The sequence below is a fragment of the Mustela nivalis genome (assembly GCF_964662115.1).
Source record: "Mustela nivalis genome assembly, chromosome: 15".
NCBI classification, from domain to species: domain Eukaryota; kingdom Metazoa; phylum Chordata; class Mammalia; order Carnivora; family Mustelidae; genus Mustela; species Mustela nivalis.
Window position 1 is genome coordinate 87,446,885 of NC_139034.1, and position 20,867 is coordinate 87,467,751.

Consider the following 20,867-nt stretch of genomic DNA (forward strand, 5'->3'; position numbering starts at 1 on the left):
GCACCCCTCATTCGCGGTCACGCTTTTGCGGTCTATTCCCTGCGGTCTGTCGAGGTCCACAAGCAGCGACGTGGGGCAGGAGGTGAGCCGTAGCCTCACTTCCTCAGTGGGCGTCCGTCCCCTCAAGCCCTCGCCACACCGGGACAGTACAGCACAGGGTGACTTTTTTTTTTTATTTTTTTTTAAGATTTTATTTATTTATCCGACAGAGATCACAAGTAGGCAGAGAGAGAGGGGGAAGCAGGCTCACCGCCGAGCAGAGAGCCTGATGCGGGGCCTGATCCCAGGACTCCGGGACCATGACCTGAGCCGAATACAGAGGCCTTAACCCACTGAGCCACCCAGGCCCCCCAGGGTGACTTTTTTTTAGAGTCTTTTATTAGGGTTTTCGTTCATCTCTGACTGGGCCTAACCTGCCAGTTAAGCTCTATCATGGGTCCGCACGTAGAGGAAGAACCGCGGCTCGCCAAGGCTCGGGGCTCTCAGGGGCAGGCGTTTTCCGGGCTCTTGGAACGGAGGTCTCAGCGATGTGGGGGCCTCTCCTTCAGTGCTGCCTAGGGGTGCTGCGGTTCCCCCCGGGCCCCCGTTCGGGCTGGTTTCTGTTTCTGGAGAGCATCTCCAGGAATGCTGCCTGCTCGCTGCTTCCGCTTTCTCCTGAAATCCCGTTCAGCTGCGTACTGTGTCCTCTGCAGCTTTTCCTCTGTCTTCCTGGGCTCCGCTTTCCTGGGCTTCCTTCCTCGGGCGTGCGCGCCTCGGACACTTGGTTCCGCAGCCCCCTCCCCTGCGAGGGTAGCCGTCCGTTGAGGTCACTGCAGTGACCACAGTGTTCACTTCCGGGAATTGTGTACTGGTTTGCAGGCGTCTTACCGGTCTCTTTCTTCCGTCCTCTTTATCCTTCAGTCTGCTGCTTCCGCGCCAGGCGCTGCCAGCCTCCTTCCTGCGCAGTCGCCCCGTCGCCCGGCTGCAGTGTTCCGTTCTGATTTCCCTCGCGCGTCCCATCCGCTGACACTCTGGGCCCGGTTCTTCGTGAGCTCGTGCTTCCTGGTTACAGATCTGGCTTTGGGGTTCGTGGGGGTGTACCCTGGCTTGTGGAAGTGTCCCTACAGAGGGAGCAACATTGGCCTCCTGAGGGGCTCCCGGAGTTTCTGTGGCCCCAGGCAGAGCCTGGTGGGCCTCTGGGGCCTGCTGTGGATTCAGGCCTCCTCCCATGGCTAGGGCTAGGCTCCGGGTTTTGATCTCTCCCGTGGCCGAGTAGCCAGCCCATGGCCTTGCTGGTTCCCCGGGTCGGTGGGCAGGGGCTTCAGGCTTCTCTTGGTCAGCCTAAAGGATTACCGAGAGGTCCCCCAGCCTCGGTCCCCAGGGCCCTCCCTGTCAGCATCACGAGGATTCCCCACCCCCTTTTCTGGTTTAGCACATTTATGTTTCAGTTTTCTTGTTTTTGGCATTTTTAGTCTATTTCAAGAAGGGGAAGATCTGCACCCTTGGCCCCTGGCAGGGCGGCCTGAAATCATGTCCTCGTGGGGTCCCTGCTGCTCAGTCACAGTGGACCGTGCTTAGCTCTCAGGTGTGCCCCAGATGGGATTTGGTGTTTTTTGTCTTTTTTTTTTGTTTTGTTTTGTTTTTTAGGATACTGGGAAGGCTGAATATTTTCTACAGTTTCCTGTGTACATTTTTTGTTACGATTGGCCGGTACCTCACATTTCAGTGTGTGTAGGTTTTGTTGTCCTTATTTTTTAGGGATCTGGGGGTGGGGAGAGCTCCAGGAGGCTCCCTCGGGCTGCACACGAGTTTCCTGGTAAACCTGGCAACCTAGGCCCCCGCCGCTCTGCTGTGAGGAAGTGTCCCTTCTGGGCATGGCTGTCCTGAGAGTCTAGGCACTGGGATGCGTGTGGGGCAGGCCCTCGTGTGGCTGTTGGCGGGGACCCTGCCGAGCCCTTGGCCTCAGCCTCGTGGCGCTGGCGGATCGGGGCAGCAGCGTCCTGCCAGCTGGGGGCGTGGGGTGTCGGCGGCAGGGCGCCTTGCTTACACGGGCACCTTGCGCTTGGCGGCACCGCAAGCCCCTCCTTGCCTCAGGGCCCCCAGTGGGAATGGCACAGGGTTTTGCGGGAGATGTTCGCAAGCGCTCCCGTCCAGGTAGGTGCCGTGCAGCACCCGGCAAAGCTGTGGGCTCCGTGTTGTGAGAGGGAGAGACCCGGTGTTGCCGCTCTGCCTGCATGGTCTGGCTCTCCGCTGTTCTCTGTATTTTTACATAATGTTGGGGCCTGAAACTTTTGTTTTTTAATTTTTTAAAAAAATTTATTTATTTGACAGAGAGAGATCACAAGGAGGCAGAGAGGCAGGCAGAAAGAGAGGGGGAAGCAGGTTCCCTGCTGAGCAGAGAGCCTGATGTGGGGTTCGATCCCAGGACCCTGAGATCATGACCTGAGCCGAAGGCAGTGGCTTAACCCACTGAGCCACCCACGCACCCATGAAACTTCTTTTAAAGAAACTTCCTTGTAGTTGTCCGAGTGCGTACATGGAATACTGTTGCCTGGGGGGTCGCCAGGTGTGTCTGAAGTGAAGTGAGGCAGTTGGCAAGTGATTAGCTTTCACGGTGGAAGGCGGCTTCAAGGTAGCAGCATGTGTGCTGGGAACTGCGGTCTCCGTGGCTGCCGTTTGGGCACCAGTGCTCTCCGCTCACGTCTGTTGGTGATTGTCCCCTAGATTACAGGTTTGAAAGATGAGGAGGCATCGTCAGGGTAAGCCAAGCCGGTTTCATCTGTAGTTCCACACCCGGCTGCAGACGGGCGACGGGCGAGGCAAGTGCAGTCGTCGAACGGATGCGCCGTACCTAGGGGTTCAGAAGGAATTCTTCTCTCACGGAGTCTGTGTTCCGTCCTGTGGGCACGTCACCGTTTGGTTTTTCATTTTCAACCATTTGGGAGACCTTTACAGCGCCGCGCTGAAGGAGGGCTTCGGTGGACGGTTGTGCAGGAAGGGAGGGCCCACAGTGTGTGTGCATGTTGGGCTTTTGGGGTTTCTTTCGCTAGGAGGACAATGGCAGTACTGGACAGGCGGGTGGGATCTGGGGCGCGAGGCTTGGGGCGTGTTTGCGGAAGTGCAGGGGAGATTGCGCACAGGCAGGGGGAAGGGCGCTGGGCACAGCCCCCCACCGGGCCAGGACGGGGGTTTATGCGGGGGAGGTGGGTGGGCACCGTACGGACGGCCTCTCTCAGGACACGCTTCTCGGGATTTCTCCTCGCCCTTGCTCCCTGCCAGGCCCCAGAGCCTGGAGGAGGACCGGTGGGCACCGCGCACGATCCCACCGAGAGCTGTGTCCTCCGTTAGCAGACGCTGCTCCGATAGCTGTCACGCCGCATTAAAGCTGGGCCACGCACCGATGCTCGCCTCCTGCCGTCCTCGGGAGTGCGTCCACCGTCCTCTCGGGCAGACGTTCTTCATGAAGGCTTCCCGGTGTCTTGTTTTCTGTCCCTGCTGGGCGGGGCTCTCCTTCTTTGCTCGTCACTTGGCGGCAGATCCTACTTGTTCAGGGACACTCGCGTTCGGAGCCCTCTGGATTCTGGAGGGACAGTCCAGACGGGGGGTCGCCGACTTCGTCTCTGGTTCTGTGCCCCCAATATTTTGTCTTCACTGCGCTCCTGAGTTGTGGGTGTAGCTCTGCTGGTATTGTTTGACCTGCTGTCAGTCGTGAGCGCGGTCTGTCAGATGTCAAGTCTGGATGGGGGGTGTATGGGGTGAGCGATGTGTGGGGCGGAGACGCTGGCTCCTGACCTCAGGGAGCTGAGCACAAGGGGGAGAGACATGGGTCCTGTTTAGCTTCCCTTTTCCATGGGTTGTTTCAGCAGTGGCCCCGGACCCGTTGCTCTGGGCTGTGTAGGGCTGGCGTGTTTGGGGGTCTTGAGTGCTGGGCAGTAAAATTGTGCTACGTTTTCATTTCAGAAAAGCCTGTATCGCCCAAGTCAGGAGCGTTGAAGAGCCCTCCCAAAGGATTTGACACGACTGCCATTAACAAAAGCTATTACAATGTGGTGAGTAATTGCAAAACTTGTTTTAAGAATAACTTGTTATTTTTGAGTGTGTCCACCGGTCTGTGACGTGGCACACCGGAGAACTACGGGAGGCATGGCGTAAAGATGGCCCGTGACTGGCCGCACAGTCACAACCACCTAATGTTCTCTGCTCATCTCTCTTTAGTAATCTTCTGTTTTTGTCTCCGTATTTATGTAGAATTTATAATATCTCAATATTTATGTAGAATACTGTAGTATTCCGTCTTCCCACTTACAGTCTTCCAAGAGGAGACTGTGGAAAGGCTCACCGTGTGGTTTAAAGCCATTACAGGCATCAGGTGGCCTTTTACTTGTGTTAGAGGGGAGTGTGAGCGCTGGAGGTCCGTTACCGTGGGCGCTGGCGCGTCCCCTTGCGGAGTCTTTCCTGGGGTTCCTGTGCACATCCGTCAGCCGGCGCAGAGTCACAGGAGTGTCTCCACGTACATAGGGTGAGTGTTTCAGAGTCTAAAGCCGCAATTGGAGCTTAGCAGTTTGTGAAGTCTAGTCGAGTCCTCCCGGCCCCTCAGCCGTGCCGTGGGCCGCCGAGTAGGAAGCGCGCCTGCTTACTTGACAGCCCTTGGACTGCGGCCTAGATCCGCGTGCCGGGCCGGCCAAGCGAACTGCGGGTCAGTCTTACTCCGTGGAAAGTCTGCATCTGGGGTTTCTTCCCCGCGCCGAGTCTTCCCGAGAAAGTGTCCCTTCCGGGGCTGTCCCTCCGAGGGCGCGGCGTGGCATGGCTCTGCCGGGAGCAGCTCTGGGCTGGTGCTGCTGCGAGCGGTCCTGAGGGGCTCGGTGTCAGTGAGGCTGGCGGGGAGGCCGAGGACGCGGGAGGCTTGGCCGTGAGTCCACATCCCGGGTGCGCTGAGTGCGCTGTCCGTGGGCCGCGGACCTCGCGGGGTGCCGTGAGCTTGGGACAGTTGGTTGTTGGAATGTGCGTTGCTTCGTAGCTTCTCCGCACGGGCCTGGCGGGGGCAGCGGCTTGCAGCCGTGGGTAGAGATGCGGGCCCCCCCGCCCCCCTGTTCTCACGCGTGGGTGCAGTTCGTGGCTTCCTCTCCCTGCCCCCACCCTCGTGTCTGCGCTGCCTCTGCCTGGTTTCCCTTCCATGCTTCTTGGTCTGCAGCCTCCGTGCGATGCCCTGGCCGTCTCAGGTTGGTTTCTTCCTGTTTTTTGGCCGATGCCAGGCTCCTCTACTGAGCAGCCCTTCCCTTGAGTCTCAGCCTCTGCTTCTCACACTTCCGTTCTTCTCCCAGTGTCCCCTGCTCCCCCGAGCACGGGCTGCCATGCTGCCTCTGCGCCAACGGAGCGCCAGTCCTCCCTGGCACGGCCCGTACCCCGACGTGGGGGCCGCCCACCTTTCCCGGTCACGCTCTGCTCTCCACCGTCCTCTTTGGTTCTTTGTTGGATGTTTGTTCCAGGAGCGGGGCTCTGCGGAGAGCGCTGGTTTTCCGCGTGTGTTGTGCTTCGTGCGTGGCTCTGTGCACAAGGCCACAGTAGGAGTCATCTTGTGGCTCTTCAGGGTTTCACAGGACGAGGACTGTGGTGCTGCCTTTTCCTCTTATGTTTGTATGTGGGACGTTGGTTTCTTTCCAGGGAAGGCTTCCTGCGGCGAGTACCACCAGTCCGACTGCGCCGTGGTGCTCTAAAGGTTGGCTCTGTGACCGCGGCTCCTGTGTGATGGTCGAGATAAGCCCAAAACCTGGGGGTACAGAGTGATTCTGGGGGACGTTAGACTGTCACGGGACATTCGTCCTGTTTCCTCTTCATGGGACTCCCGCTGCGCACGCGGTCAGTGCACTGGTGTCACCAGCTCTCTGAGGCGCTCTTAATGTTTCTTCGTTTCTCTCTGTTCTTCAGATCGAATAATCTCTACCGTCCTTTTTGTTGGCCGTTCTTCCGCATTTCAGATCTCCTGTTGAGCTCCTCTAGTGAATTTTTCGCTTTATCACACCTTTTAGTTCATCATTTTCCATTTTCGTTTGTTCAAATTTTCCATTTTTTGAAAAAGACTTATTTATAGTGAGCGCGCAAGTCCGTGGAGGGGAGGGGCACGGGGAGAGTGAGAGCCGGAAGCAGACCCTGCTGAGTGTGGAGCTGGACACGGGGGACTCGATCTCATGACCCCGAGACCATGACCTGAGCTGAAACCAAAAGTTGGACTCTTAACTGGCTGTGCCCCCCCAAGTGCCCCAACTTGGTTATTTTTATAGTCGGCTACAGACCGAGTTCTCGTTTGACTTGACTCTGAGAGCAGGGCGAGGCTTGCAGTCAAGTCGGGAGGATGATGGTGGTCCCGGGGGCCTCCTGCCTCCAGATGTGCACGGCTTCCTTCGTGCTCAGCATCTTTGGCAGCCTGATGGTGCTCCTTCTAGTGTAGGACAGTAACCCACTGTCTGGATGGACCGGTGCATCCGTCACCTGCTGGAGGACACGGCACCTGCTTCCACGTGCCGGGAGCTGTGAGTAAAGATGCTGCAAACCTGCGCGTGCAGGTTTTTGTGTGCACGTGTTTTCTGCTCCTTTGGGTAAAAACCAAGGAGGGCTGTTGTTGGGTCGTGTGGTGAGAGCATGCTCTGTTCTGGAAGACGCTATCACACTGTCCTCCAGTGGAGGACTCCTGTGGGCTGTCTTCACTGTGTCTGGTGCCATCCGTGGTTGGGGTTTTGTTGAGGTACTAGGTGGGCGTGCTGTCCCCTTGTTGGTGACAAAGGACAGGGAGCACCTTTTCATGTGCTGATTTGCCATTTGTGTGTTTTCTCTTGTAGGGTTTCTGTTCAGTTTTCTGTCCGTCGTACAGTTGGGCTCGCTCGCTGAGTTGTACGAGTTCTTTGTGTTTCGGAGAACAGTCTTTTACCAGACGTGTCACTTTCCCCCAGAGCCTCTCTGACTGCAGTTTGCGGACAGCGTGTCGCTTTTGTGGCATTTATCCTGCGTGGTGTGTTCTGTGTTTCCTGAGATCTGTGGCTTTGGTGTGTGACACTGATTACGGGGAATTCTCAGTCACCACTGTTCAGTCTTTCTGTTCCTTCTCCTCCCGTAGTCCCGTTGTGTGTGTGTCACACCCGCTGCTGTCCCACAGTCCTTGCAGGTTCTCTTGTGTTTTCCTGTGTTTTTTTGGTCTTAAGGCTTCCATGAGGATCTGGAGCGCCTGGTTCTTCGGCGCGTCTTGTCTGCTCACAAGACGGTCACACGTGTCCTTCTTTCCCGTTGGTGTTTATCTGTGTGTGGTCCTTACTTTCCGTCTCTTCGCCGGCTTTTCTTGCACGTGGCCAGCTTTATCCACTAGCGTCCTTAGCATATTAATCGTGATTTTCAGTCCCTGGTGGGGCAGTTCCCGCGTCTCCATTGGAAGCCCAGGGGCATTTTCCTTGGATATTTTGGGAACGTGGCAAAACCCCTGGACGTAAATTCCCCAGCACTGTGGGGCCGCTACAGCTGGGCCTGCCTCGGAGTTGTTACCGCTCAGCTTGTCCGCCCTGAGTTTCCAGCCATCCGTCACTTCTGGTTCCTGTTTTCCAACCCAGCTGTCGCTCCCAGGCTGGTTTCTGCTGAGGCCCTGGGCCCTAGTGAGTAGGACTCTCAGTGTTTGCCTGTCGGCCTCGCCAGTCTTAGGGTTGGGGCTTTGCCTTGTGTCCTGTCCTCTCTCCCATGTGGATCCGAGACATGGTGATGTTTTCAGTCTGTTCATCTTTTTTACCTGGTAGGATGGAGTGATGATTTGCACCCAGAAATGGGCAGACTGGGAAGTCCCTGTGTGAACGTGAGAGCAGCTGTTAGGAAGCCCTTATGGGCTGTGCCCAGCGTTGGGGCCCCTCAGCCTGTTTCCTTGCAATGCCTAGTTTTTGTGCATGGGTCACGTTCTTGGTTCTTTGTGTATCTTGTACATTTTCACTAAAAATTGGGCACTTTAGATTTTAGGAATCCTGGATTCTGAGCTCTCCTACTCCCGGGATTTGTTGTTACTTTTGTTTGCTGACTGACTTTGACGAAGTCTGCAATGTATCTCCCCCACGGGTACTGAAGGTTCTTTCTGTTAATGCTTGGCTTCTTAGTGTTCATCCTCAGAGCTGCAGAGCTTACTGTGTGGCCCAGGGTGTTAGAGGTTGTGCTGGACAGCCTTCCGCTCTCTGCCAGCGGGTCTGGATGTGGTCGACGAGCACGCTGGGCGGACAGGAGGCTTTTTAGAACCTAAAAGCAATGAATGAAAACAGAAAATACCGAAATTGATTAGGCTTCATAAAAGTTCAGTAAATTCTTTGCCTTCGAACAGTGGAAGCCAAATTAGAGTTAACCGGAACATTTGTAGCAGTTACAGCAACACAAGGTTCTCCTTGAGGACCGAGGGGCTCACTACTGCATGTGCATTAGGGTTAGTGAGCGGGCACGAGAGAATGAGAGCAGGTAACACTGGAAACGGTGCTGGTGGTGGTGGACTCGTTTGGGCTGCTGTGACAGCGCCGCAGGCTGGCAGACTCCTCCCAGTACGGAGGCTGGGGGTCTGAGATGAGAGTGCCAGTCTGCTTGGGATTTGGGTGGCTCCCCTCTTCCTGGCTGACAGAGCGCTGCCTTTGGTCAGATCTTCACGTGGCTGAGAGACAGAGCCGGCCTCTTCGTCCCTGGGTCTCCTTCGTCCCCTATGTATACTGCCCAGAGGCCCCATCTCCAGGGGCCACCACACTGGGGATTTCAGGATGCCCCAAACATACACATTTTGGGAGGACACAAACGTTATCGACAGCACTCTGACGGTGTGGTTAAGCTTTTCTAAAAATTTTGGTAGCAGCCGTTTACGTATCTGATGAGCAAAGGTTTAAGAGAATCCCTGCTCTGACAGCGGTGGACATGTCAGTCCACAGTGCTGCTCGGAAGCGCTGGGTGTAGAATTCTGAGAACCGTCAAGACCTGTGATGCAGTAATGCTAGAGGAATTAGCTTAAATGTGTTTAATGATGTTTGTGCAAAGGTGGTTTTGCTTTAGTGTTTTTTTTTTTTTTTTAAAGATTTTATTCATTTGACAGAGATCACAGGGAGGGAGGAGGAAGCAGGCTCCCCGCTGAGCAGAGAGCCCGATGCGGGGCTCGATCCCAGGACCCTGGGATCATGACCTGAGCCGAAGGCAGAGGCTTTAACCCACTGAGCCACCCAGGCGCCCCAAGTTTAGTTTGTTTTTTAAGGATTTATTTATTTTAGAGAATGAGAGCAGGGGAGGGGGAGGGGCTGGGGGGCGGTGAGAGAGGGTTCTAAGCAGATTCGCCCCCAGCCCACCCTGAGTGCGGAGCCCTGTGTGGGCCTGGATCCCATGACCCGGAGGTCACGACCTGAGCTGAAATCGGGAAGCAGACATCTGACTGACGGAGCCACGGGTGCCCGCGCAGACGTGTTCCCGTGCGATTGTGGTCTCGGCCCGCTGGAGTGAGCTGAGTGTGCCGCAGCTGCAGCACGACCAAGAGACAGTGGCACGTATGTCCGTAATTACTAAAAATGCACGTGAAACTTTAAAAACATAAAATACGTGTTTGTGTGCAGTAAGCAGAATATGAAATTCTGTGGGTCCTAGGATTTAGCGATGGAGAACTGTTGACACAGGAGGTAGAAGCATGTGCGGGAGCCTGGCTTCTTGGGAGTGGCAGACTTTGCCACTTGCCCATGCAAGCCGCAGTGGCTTTGGAGGGTGACTTTAGCGCCAGAGGCCAGACTGTTGGAGTCAGAAGCGGGCATCAGACTTGAGAGCCGCTGTGGAAGAAGTCCCAGATAATGCAGACACGGAGTTGGCCGTTTTCCTCACTGTTGTCTGTGTTCCCGCGGGGAAAGGGCAGTTGTCTGCGTCCTAGATCAGCGCACGGTCGGGAGAACCCTTGCTTGGGCTGGCGGAGCTCGGGGGCGCCAGCCCACGAGTCGTGTCTGTGCCCTTCGGGACCGTGGGCGGGCCTGGAGTAGGCCCCCTCGCTGCCTGCACGGGCACTTCATTGACACAGGAACTTGGTAATGCTGGCCTTGGCCTTGTGTTGGCTTTAGGGAGCCTGGTGAGGCACTCAGCCTTGAGGAGGTTTTCAGGGCTGTTAGGGAGCGCATGGAGAAAAGCACTTGGGCCTTTGGCATCATGGAGGTCCCTGTGCTGTTGGGTTTGCAAACAGGTGTCCCTGGGAGGGCTGCAGTCCGGGTGACAGGAAGTGTCTTTGCCACTTGCCTGAGCGAGGTGGCTTTTAGCGGGGGGAGCACGTGAGCTGCACGTGTAGGACGTGGAGCCCCCTTTCCAGCAGAGCCGAGAGGAGCCCCCAGAGAGGGAGTGCTCCGGAGATGGGTCCTCTAGGGCCTGAGGTGTTTCCTCAGTCATCGTTAGAGAGGCAGGTGTCTTAAGTATGTCCATCTGGGGAGACGGGGCCTCAGGGCCTTATGCGGTCCGAGGCGCTGGCTCACTTTTCCGGTTCTCTCGAACGTCACGGGCTTCGTGCCGGTTTCTTCACGTACAGGAGCAGCAGGTAGGGAACGACTTGCCTGCCGGGGCCGGTGGAAAGGCGCAGGGTAGCTTTTGCCTCTGAAGCGTTGCAGTCACGACAGGTAGCGGTGACTGGTTCTAATAAACGGGCAGTCTCGGGGCGCGTGTTTCTTAAGACGCTCTAGCAACTTCCTGGACCTTCACTGTATTCCAGAGAAGCCGCCTCTCTCTTTCCTCCTGGCTCCCTGCGTTGTCTGGGGTCTCTGCATCCTGGGCCCAGGGGAGACGGAGACGGAGGCCGCCAGCCCAGCATCTTATGCTCCCACTGGCCGGCACTGACCCCGAGCCCTCGTTCTGCTTCTCCTTTTCCCGTCGCTTCCTAAGATCAGCGTGTACCTCTGTGGCTTTTCAGCCCTTAACCTCATGATGAGGGAGTATTAGGGCGAGCGGCCACGGTTGGGGGGGTGGGGGGTCCGGGTTTGGGTGCGAAGGCTGCAGTGGGTGGTTTGTAAGATCTCTTCTACGTCAGGTCAGGGAGCTAACACTCTGGAATGTCACAACCCTGTAAACTACCCCCCCCCCCCCCGCCCACGCCACAGCCTTTTCCAGACAGACACACAGACACACAGACCTGTGCAGCCCTAGGCAGGGTGTGGCAGAGCCAGCAGGAGGGCCCAGCCCTGCGTGCTGAGGCTGGCTCCTCCAGTGACCTGCGTCGTGGGTGACCCAGAGCTTTGGGTGGAGCTGCTGCACTGTACGCCTTTCGCACTTGGAGGAAATCTTTCCTAAGACCTTATGAATCCCCACGTTTGGAAATAGAGTAACGTGACGTCTTTCAAGAGGCACGATAACGTTCAACTTTTACCCGGCCCCTCCCCTGTGTTTTGAGAGTTGGTTGCTGAGGGTCCGCAGACAGGAGCAAGCCCGCTCAGTCCGGCATTTGCAGTGGGGGGGGGGGGCGGGGAGGGGGGTGCTGGCCTTAGGGCGGAGGGTGTGGAGCCAAGCCCAGCCTGGTGGCTCCTTCCTCTCCTTTCCCCAGGGGCTCACGTCCTGTCTTACAATCTGGTTTTTGAAAATGTGAGGACAGTTTAATAGCCTGGGTTGGGAGGAAATGGGCAGCGGTGGTTTTTTCCTTGCGTGGCAGGGCCCGATGAGGTGGGGGGTCCCCGCCGTCTGATTTGTTACCATCTCAGGGACATGCCTAAGAAGAAACCAGGGTTAGGTTGCTATAAATTGGTTTTAGTTTATGATCTTTCATGTTGATCAAATCTCTAAGAAAACGTTATGCTTGTTAGGTAGGTTAGTTACTTCTTTTTAAAGGACCAGTGACCTGAAACCTGAAACCCACCAGAATTTGCCTTGCGAGTTGCAGCCCATTTGTAAGATCGGTGACACCAGGGGCTCCCTGAATGGTGGTGACAGAGTGAGGTTCTGTGCCTGCGAGGTAATGGAGTCACTGCTCCTTTGTTTCGCCCTGCCGCAGCGGCTGACAGTTCAGGGAGTGTCTGTGTGGCTGGCCCTATGTCCTCCTCCTGTGTGGCCCCATTGTCTGACTGGCCCAGGCTCTCCACGCCTCATGCCTGAGGGCGAGCTAGACTGGTGGGGGCCCACTGTGCCGTCCGTCAGACTGCGGAGCCCGGCTGCTCTATCCGCGGCCGGCCTGCGGGTGCTGGAGCTCTGGAGCCTGGCTGCGGAGTCACATGGGGTCCTGCAGCAGCCAGAGCGTGCAGAAGTCCAGGAGGGGGAGACAGGTGCCCATGCGCTGGGGGGAGGGGCGGCGGCGTGGGCGGGGCGAGGGCGGCCTGGACAGCCGCGTGTAACCCCGGGTGTTGGGGTGGGAGGGCTGCAGGCCGTGTCTCCCGGACTTACTTGGGGCGCGTCTGTGAACCAGCTGCGGTGCCTCCACGCCGCGTTCTGGTGGAGGCTTTTTGGCACTGTTTCTGGTGCGTTCTTAGGAAGGCTCTTATGTCTGCACGCTGTGCTTTACTGCTTTGATGGAGGAAGGGCCTTCTTATCGGACTCACACTCATCCTAGTGAGGTCGTTTTGTGCTTCCTTCCTCTCGTTTTACAGAAGGCGCAGCGCGTGGCTTCAGGCACTCTGGAAGCAGCGCTGCTAACGGTTCGTAGTATTTGTAGCCAGTGCGCGAAGTCACAGTTTGGTTTCTGTTGGAACGTTGAAGACTTTACATCTTCTGCATTAGTGGCAGATTTAATTTTTTTTCGGTTCAAGGACCAGTCTCCTTGGCTTCATGTTACTTTTAAAGGATAATGTCTGCTTAAATAATTTTCTGACGCACTGGCTGGTGTCACATTATGTTCTCTGTCCACCATTCCTTTGACATTTTTGTCCGGTGACCATTTCTTCGAAGGGAGACATTGTGATCCTGGGACCAGCACCCAGATTTTCCCACAGAGGAATGCGCTCTCTGAGCAACCCTCCGCCCTCCAGCTCACTCCCCCACTCTCGCATGAATAGACCCATTCAGGGGAGAAACCAGAGCCCAGTGTCACAGTGAAAGCAACTGATTCTCTTCATCTTAGCTAGCATGTAAGTTATTTAATCAGGTTTGCACTTAGGAAGGACCGTGCTCTCCCCAGAGGACACACAGAACTGAGCGGATGAAGAGCCCATGTTGAATGCCCATGTTGAATGTGGAAATCTGGACTTAGATGAGCGATTACTTTATTTTAATGTTTAGCATATGTACTTTAATTATCAGGTCGGGGAAGAAGACTGCATTTGTGTTTATTCTGTGCGTGATTGAGGATGTTGGTTCTGGAAGAGAAGTAGCACTTTGTAGTGCATTTTGTGGAGGCTCAGAAAACACGCGGGATATGATTTTCCTATAGAAGAAGGCGCTGGGCCTCTGACAGAGCAGGATGGAAGAGGGGGTCCAGGAAGGGGTTGGCGTTCCTTCCGGACGTCTGTCCGTCCGTCCGGTCCCCTGGGAGCTCGGGTTCCTGTACTCAGCCTGGCGGGCAGAGAGGGGGCATCAGGCATGGGCTGTGTCCGGCTCACGTGCAGACGCTACCACGGGCTCTGCTTCTCACTAGTGGTTTGATTTGAAGGATCCTTCCAGAGGACAGGAGGAGGAAGAGAGCTGCCGCAGGCCTTCGCATCTGGGCCCGCCCGCTCCCGCTCAGCTCACCGCAGGCCTTGGTGCCGCCCCTCCCTACTCTGGTGGGGCCTCTGCTCTTGGCCATTGTGGATGGAAAGGGTTTTTTTTTTACCTCAGCGGTTTTGCACTTGAAAAAAAGAAGATTTTATTTACCCATTTGAGAGAGACAGAGATCAGGGCAGAGAGGGAGAAGCAGATTCCCTGCCGAGCAGAGAGCCCGATGGGGGACTGGATCCCAGGGCCTTGAGATCATGAAGTGAGCCTAAGGCTGAGGCTTCACCAACTGAGGCCCCCGGGCGCCCCATGTTTTGCACTTATTTATCTAACATAGGTATCAGGAAACATCTTAAGGTTGGTTTATCATTCTTTCTTTATAGTAGTGGCTACTTAAGTGCTTTATACTGGTGGACTTTTAGTTTTCAGTAAACCTGTGGGGCATGATTTGAGACCATCATTCTCTGATGAAATTGATTTACATTTGCTAGGCTCAGTCTAAAGAGCAAACTTGATTTTGTCCGTTGAAATACACTTTGCATATGTCAAAATGCATGGATTTTAAAGGTCTAGTTCAGTGAATTTTGGCAAGTGTATGTATTTGCAGTGACTGCTCAAGTTACGGTGTGGAACGTGTCTGTCACCTAGAAATGTCGGCCCTTTCCCGTTGTCACTCCTTCCCCACTTCTGCCTTCTGCCCTCAGCAGGTTAGTTCTGCCGGTTCTTGGACTTGACTGTGAGCGGGACTGGTGTGACACTCTTGTGAACGGCCGGCTGCTTCTGCAGGGCCCCGTGTTGGAGACCGGTCCGTGTGTGTGTGCTTCTGTGAGTTGAGCACCTCTGACGATGGGATTTAGCGCAGGCTCGTTCTGCGTGGCCTCGTCCTACGTGCCTGGCAGTTAGAGGACGTCAGTCGTGCAGCTGCGGGAAGACTCTGTGCCGTGGGTTTTCATCATTAATGGTCACGGCGAGGGGCAGGAATAAGCACATCGGTATTCCGTCAAAGCAACGTGTGAGTCTGGACAGGGACGCACTGAATCTTACCGGCCGGTAATGGTTTTGTTTGTTTGTCGTAGGTGCTACAGAACATTTTGGAAACAGAAAATGAATATTCTAAAGAGCTTCAGACTGTGCTTTCAGCCTATCTACGGCCTCTGCAGACCAGTGAGAAGTAAGTTGGACGGTCTGTTGCACTAACCAACATAGTCGACACCGAGGCTCACCTCGGAGAACAGAGGACGGAATGCTGGTGTAAGCGGGTGAACCGGCTTGTTTGAGATGCAGGGATGTTTAGTCGGTGGGGCCTCACCTGGGCATTGGGAAGGGAGAGGAGAGTGAAAGGGTACGTACTTTTACTGTTATTTTCTTGGTTTTAGGTTAAGTTCAGCAAACACTTCGCATTTAATGGGAAATCTGGAAGAAATATGTTCTTTCCAGCAAATGCTTGTTCAGTCTTTAGAAGAATGCACCAAGTAAGTAAGATGCTAAACATTTACAAAATTCAGGTTATTACAACTGGTATTTAAAGATTCAGGTTTCATGTAATTTTAGAAATTGCATTTCTAATGATGGAAACTGTTACTTTGACTCTTTTTGATATATCAAGTTTTATAGTATGAATTGTTTTTGACTGTCTAGAGTTTATAGGAGGGCTCTCTGCTGACTGTAGAGAAAGGAGAGAGACGGGCCAGCAGCAGGAAGTTTTGAGGTGTTGGGTGGGCCGGGGACGTCGGGAGGAGGAGCTGTGCAGGTGGGCTGCTCCTGCTCACGTTCCTGGCCCTCGGGAGGCGGAGGGGGCGGAAGCACTCCCTCTGTAACGTGCTGTGGCGATCACCGTGCTCGGTTTTGCCTTTTCCATGATATTTTTTGTGGGAAGGGAGGAGGCATGTTCTGAGTGACTGGCTGTCAGATTGACTTTTTTCCCGTGTGACTGTTTTGTTCTTGGTCAACATCAGACACGTGGACGGGTATGGACTAAGTGCCCGCTGGGTGTCGGACAGCTTGCAGTTAAATGCACATGAACACACTTTCTAGGCTCTAGGTCTCCAGGGGATACTTGGTGTTGATTTCCTGTGACTTGAGAGAGGAAAGGGTCCTTCTTACTTGGTGTTGATTTCCTGTGACTTGAGAGAGGAAAGGGCCCTTCTTACTTTTAAATTCTATTTCTGTGTCCGCAGGATCAGGAAACTTTTTCTCCCAGAATCTGGCTTGTGTCTGGTTTCTCCTTCCTAGTGTTTTGTCTTTCTCCATCTTAAGTGGTGAGGGGTGTTCTGCCTCCGTGTCCCAGGCTGACTGTTGGCCATGCTCCAAGTAGGTTCCAGGTTTCCTCCAGGCCCTTGATCCTGGAAGGTGTGGCAGGAAAGCTGAAAGACATGGGAAGTGCTGGCTTTCAAGCAGAAACTCCCATCACGTTTCCTTTGGTAGCATTTTTGGTTTGTATAAAGTGGCATTAATTACTGGCATGAAAAGAGTAGTTTGAGAATAGGTTTGCCTTCCTTTTGATGTACGGAGGTCATTTGCCAGCAGTGTGGGGCCTTTGTGAGAGGCCAGCCTCTGTGTGTTTGCCCTTGCTTTTCCCAGTGGCTGTGGACAAGGTGGACTAAATACCTTAACATTTGTGTAGAGTGTTTGCAGCACCTCCTTTGGGCCTTCCTCTGTACTGCAGGTGTGTGGATCTGAACCCTAAAATTCAGGGAGGTCACATAGTGGCCGAGAGTCCAATGTCTTGTCAGCCTTCAGGCCTTGCATCCTCCTGGACTTCTGTGTGACCAAGGTAGTGTTTCGGTCACGTTCCTCAAGGGCCTGGTGCATTGGTGTTTGCCGTTGGATTTTCCATGGTGGAACAGAGCGTTTGAGATTGGCTTTCCTCATCAAACAGGCTTTGATCATGAATATTCTGAAAGTTTGCAGAGATTGGTGCAGAACTCAGGTGCATAGTCCTAGAATTCTCCCCCCCTCCACGTCCCAGCAGCTTGGGTTGAACCAAACTGTGTCATTTGCTCTTGGAGCTTAGCTGCCCTCCGTGGCATAGCCTTGGCCCCCCGTGGCCCAGAGCAGAGAGTTGCGTCCTTTCCTCCAGGTGCCAGGCGTCTCCGGAGTCTTCCCCGCTGGCCCTCGGCTGCCTTCAGACCGTTGGTTTTATCTTCTGTCCAGAGTTTGTGTACCTGCAGGGGGTCCGTTTGATAGGAGTAAGGTGGCTGTGGCCTGAAGGGGGGCCTCCGCCGTGTCGGAAGCCAGCTGCGGGCCCGGTCTCCCAGTCGGCACCGTGCCGCGTCGTGCTGTTCTGCTTCCACGGTCGCTGCCAGTCCTCTCCCTTTCTGTTTTGCTCTTGTGAGTTTTTGCCTGTTTGAGGCTCAGCAGCTGCCATAGCCTAGATTTGAGAGGGGGGGAGGGCGTCTCTGGGTGGGCTCGGTCTCCAGCTTTCCCCTAAAGGGAAGAAGGGCTGTGGTGTTTCTGTGGTGTTTCTGTGGTGTTTCTGTGGTGTGTGTGTGTGTGTGTGCCTGTCCCCGGGCTACCTCAGTAGCAAACCTCGCCGGCCAAGGGATGCTCTGATTCCCCTTTTATACAAAACTGAAGGGTTCGTAACCTCCCGTCCTCCCCTGCCCAAAGCCTTGATTTGGGGGGTCTGTAGCTGTGCATAGGTGGCCACGGCAGCTGGGTGCAGGTGGAAAGAGAGGGGTCAGTTTGTCTCTCGGTAGCAGAGGAGCTTTCTGGGATGGGCTTCTGTCTGCTTGGTGGCTGGGGTGTGCCCACGTCCTGGGATTTTGTGTATTTTGTTTTCATAGAGGCGGCACACAAGGAGGTCTTCCTCACTCTGGTTTTCGGTATTCATTACTTGGCAGTTTCCCTTCTGTCCATGAAATTTAGGATGTCTCCCTTGTGTCGCACGTCCGCAGGCTACCGGAAGCTCAGCAGCGGGTCGGAGGGTGCTTTTTAAATCTGATGCCGCAAATGAAAACCTTGTACCTTGCATATTGTGCCAACCACCCATCTGCAGTGAACGTCCTCACGGAGCACAGGTACGTGCCCTCAGACCCCCTCCCCTGAGGGCAAAGGCCCTCGGGGTGCTCCCCGTGTCCGCTCATTTTGGCCATGTGTTACATGACACTGTGCCGATACCCACTTGTTTGTTCAACAGTCACACTGTTTTTAGTTTCCTCTTGAGCTGAGGGCCTGGGAAGTGCTGGTAGGTGGTCTCTGAGGTGCTGAGTAGCATTTTTGGAGCAGAAAAAGGGTGTTTTTTGAAGTCTTCCTTTAGCTTGGAGCCCTTGGGACAGTGGGTTGGAGGAGCCGTTAGGATTCTGGAATGTAGCTGTGAGCTAACACCAGGCTGCCGCATCCTGTCTTTCAGCTCCGAGAACTGCGGCAAGCACGGGGTTTGGAATTAGATTTGCCCTAAGAGAATAAGGTCCTGTTAAAACCAGGGCTGGGTGTTACAGGTAAAAGTTAAGTCGTAGATAATTAGCTTTTCAACCTGAAACAGAACTAAAAGAAGTGAAACAGCACGCTTCTGCTCGTTGGCTCGGTGAGACCCCGCGAGGCTGAAGGAGGCGGAGCAGGAGGCGGCAGAGCGGCTGGTGGGGGGCCCGGGGCTGCTGGGGGGAGTGCGGGCGCCCGGCTTCCGCTTCGGAGAGAGGCACCGAGTTTTCCTGGTGTGCTAGAGAGATTTTCATGGTTACTCTTGAAAAGAGCTATTTAAAAATTTTTTAAACTGTAAATGAAAAGTTGTTTCAGTAGCATTATGGATAAGTTAGAGTTAGATATTTAAATATTTCAACTTAAAAACGCTTGCCGACAAGCATGCTGGGGCTGTTTGTAAATGGAGCCGGGCCTCAGGGGTAGCATCCCTGCGAGCGCGGTGGGCGGGGGCTGTGGAGCCAGGGCCTCGGCTCACCTTGACCTAGTTGGAGCCCCAGCTGTGCCCTCCGCTGGTGAGCCTTGGGCAAGTCCTCTTGCTTCTCAGGCTGTTTTCCCTTCTCTGGAAGTGCCGCTGGTGGGGTTACTGTAAAGCATCAAGCAAAAGGTGCGGGAGAGCGAAACTGAGTGGGCAGGTGCTGCGGCGTCCCTGCTCCTTGCGGTCCTCTCTGCGCCCGGCCCCCCGAAGAGCCTGTGCTCCTACTGTGGCTCCGCGTGCTGACGCGGAAGGAAAGCTCCTCCAGTCCTGAAATGAGGCAGCGGCCTGTGGCGGGTGACAGAAGGAAAGGGAGGTCAGGGTATATGGTGTCCAAAGAAATGGAACCCAAAGAACCCCGCCCCCGCTCCCGTAAAGTCTGCCTTCCCTGCCTGTGGGAGGGCGGCCATGTTCCCACATGCCTTCCTTTTGTGCTCTGCCATGGCCTCTGGGGCATTAGAATTTCCACAGAAGCCGAATGCAAGGATTACATTTGCGTTTCTGAGAATTCGCAGGCATTACTGGCATGGCAACAGGGGAGACAAGCAGGAAGCAATAGGATGACTGTCCTTGAACACTTTTGTTCTTCCTTTTTAGGGGGTGGGGTTTGATCCTCTAGGGTCTGGCTGGAAGTCTAGAGAGGGTGGGGTGGGCTCTTTTGGGGCCTGGTTCTAGCGAGGTATTTTTTCCCCGTGGAAGTGACATCTGTCCTGACGGTGGCATTTAAAGGGATTTAGATTGTTTACGAAGGTGTTCAGACTCCGAAGGGAAACGCTTGGGAGTACGTGATGTTTATCCCTTCTTCTCTGCTATTACGGCAATGACTGTGTCCGAGCTGGAACCTCGGTGCAGCATTTCCCCAAAATAACAGGGAAGGCACACGGACAGTTGTGAGTGGGGAACCTGTGCCGCCTCCCCCTGGCGTGTCTGTGGGACGGGAGGGTCTCGGTCCCGCTCTGGCTGGGGGAACTGGAAAGTGGCTGCTGCTCGGGCTGACAGCATGCGCTGCCTTTGGGGCCTCCTGAGGTCTCTGGGCGGCGGGAGGCCCTGCCCGGCCTCTGGGCAGACCTTGCTTCTCAGGCATGAGTTGGTGAATTGAGAAAGGGTTGTGTTTGGCTGGGACCTTTTCTCTGTTTTACGACGTTTTATTCTGGCCTCTTCACCTGTCATCTCTTCCCTGCTTCCCCGCATTTGTTGGGATTTTTAAAGCTGCCGCACTTACGGATCGATTAACCTATTTTTATGCTTGAATATGCTTTTTAAGGATGGATTCAGGTGTACTGATTAGAAGTTGTAAAGGCTTTATTTGCAATTGTGTGATTGCTCATGCGGTTGAAATTCTGGGTGTGAATCTTGGGACCACATAGACAGGGCTGTGGGTTGTGTAGAATCAGAGCTGAGAGGTTCCTTTTGCATTTTCATGACAGGAGACCTAGGTTTGTGGCTGCCTATTTTGAATAAGTGATGTGTTTCATAACTTAGTCTGTGAAATGAGGGTTTTTCCCTAGCACTGTAACTGCTGCTTTCTGCTTGGCACACACGGGGTGTTCTCTAGGACCTGTTGTTGGAGCCTCCAGTGTCCGTTCAGTAACTGCTGCGGGGGTCTGCCGCATAAGGTTGCTAGCATCAGGAGGAAGGAAGCTGAAAGAGCCATTGTTCTGTCAAATTAGCCGTAACCAGCTGTTTTGTCTTGCGCTAAATTTAAAAAACTAAAATGAAAAATGATCTATAAAAACTTAACTGTGTACATGTTCTGGCGTTCTGGGATCATGGATGTTAAAAGAAGTTAAGTCTTCTGTTTGCAGAAATGTCATTTTAAATTCTCAGTTCAAGGGTATTTCTGGAGGAGGTGAGAAGTAGAACTTGTGTAGTTCTGTTACTTTTTCTCTGCCATAATGACAGGAAATTTCATGTGCAGAAGCATTAAAAAACAAACAAACAAACAAAAACCGTTCTGAATGGACTTCCTGTGATTTTCTTGGGCTAGGAAAGCCTCCTCGTGGATTGTATCTGAAGGAGGTGTGGAAGGTACTGTCAGTCCCGCAGAGCTCCGCTTTTATGGGGCTGTGCTTGACTGGTTCAGACACTGCGAGAAATGCTGCTAACAAACCCGTTTCTTCGTCGTCAGTCCGTCCTTCCGCTCTGCTGCTTTAGGGATGGATGCGGTAGTTGGCAGAGGCGGGCACTTGAGGGTGGAGGGGTGAGGGGCAGGCACCGCGTGTGTGAGCCACACAGGAGGACAGTACGGTCACGGGGCCACACCGGCTGCCGGAGTCTGCCGAGGCTCTGGGGCTCTCCCCGGGGCCAGCCACCCTGCTAGCAGAGAGGAGGGGGCCTCCGTCCTCACGGGGTGCCTTGTTCTGTGAATGCACAGAAGACG

The 20,867-nt window shown here is 54.5% G+C and overlaps 1 protein-coding gene across 8 annotated transcripts in view; it reads left to right on the top strand.

The window, feature by feature from the left end:
- ARHGEF7 (Rho guanine nucleotide exchange factor 7) overlaps positions 1-20,867 on the top strand; it is a 124,252-nt gene that overhangs the window by 71,761 nt on the left and 31,624 nt on the right. For all 8 annotated transcript variants that reach the window (XM_082701080.1, XM_082701082.1, XM_082701081.1 and 5 more), the window contains 4 exons: positions 3,940-4,028; positions 14,673-14,767; positions 14,973-15,068; positions 17,493-17,615. In XM_082701080.1, the coding sequence (XP_082557206.1) occupies positions 3,940-4,028; positions 14,673-14,767; positions 14,973-15,068; positions 17,493-17,615 (403 nt within the window). The remainder of the gene's footprint in view (positions 1-3,939; positions 4,029-14,672; positions 14,768-14,972; positions 15,069-17,492; positions 17,616-20,867) is intronic.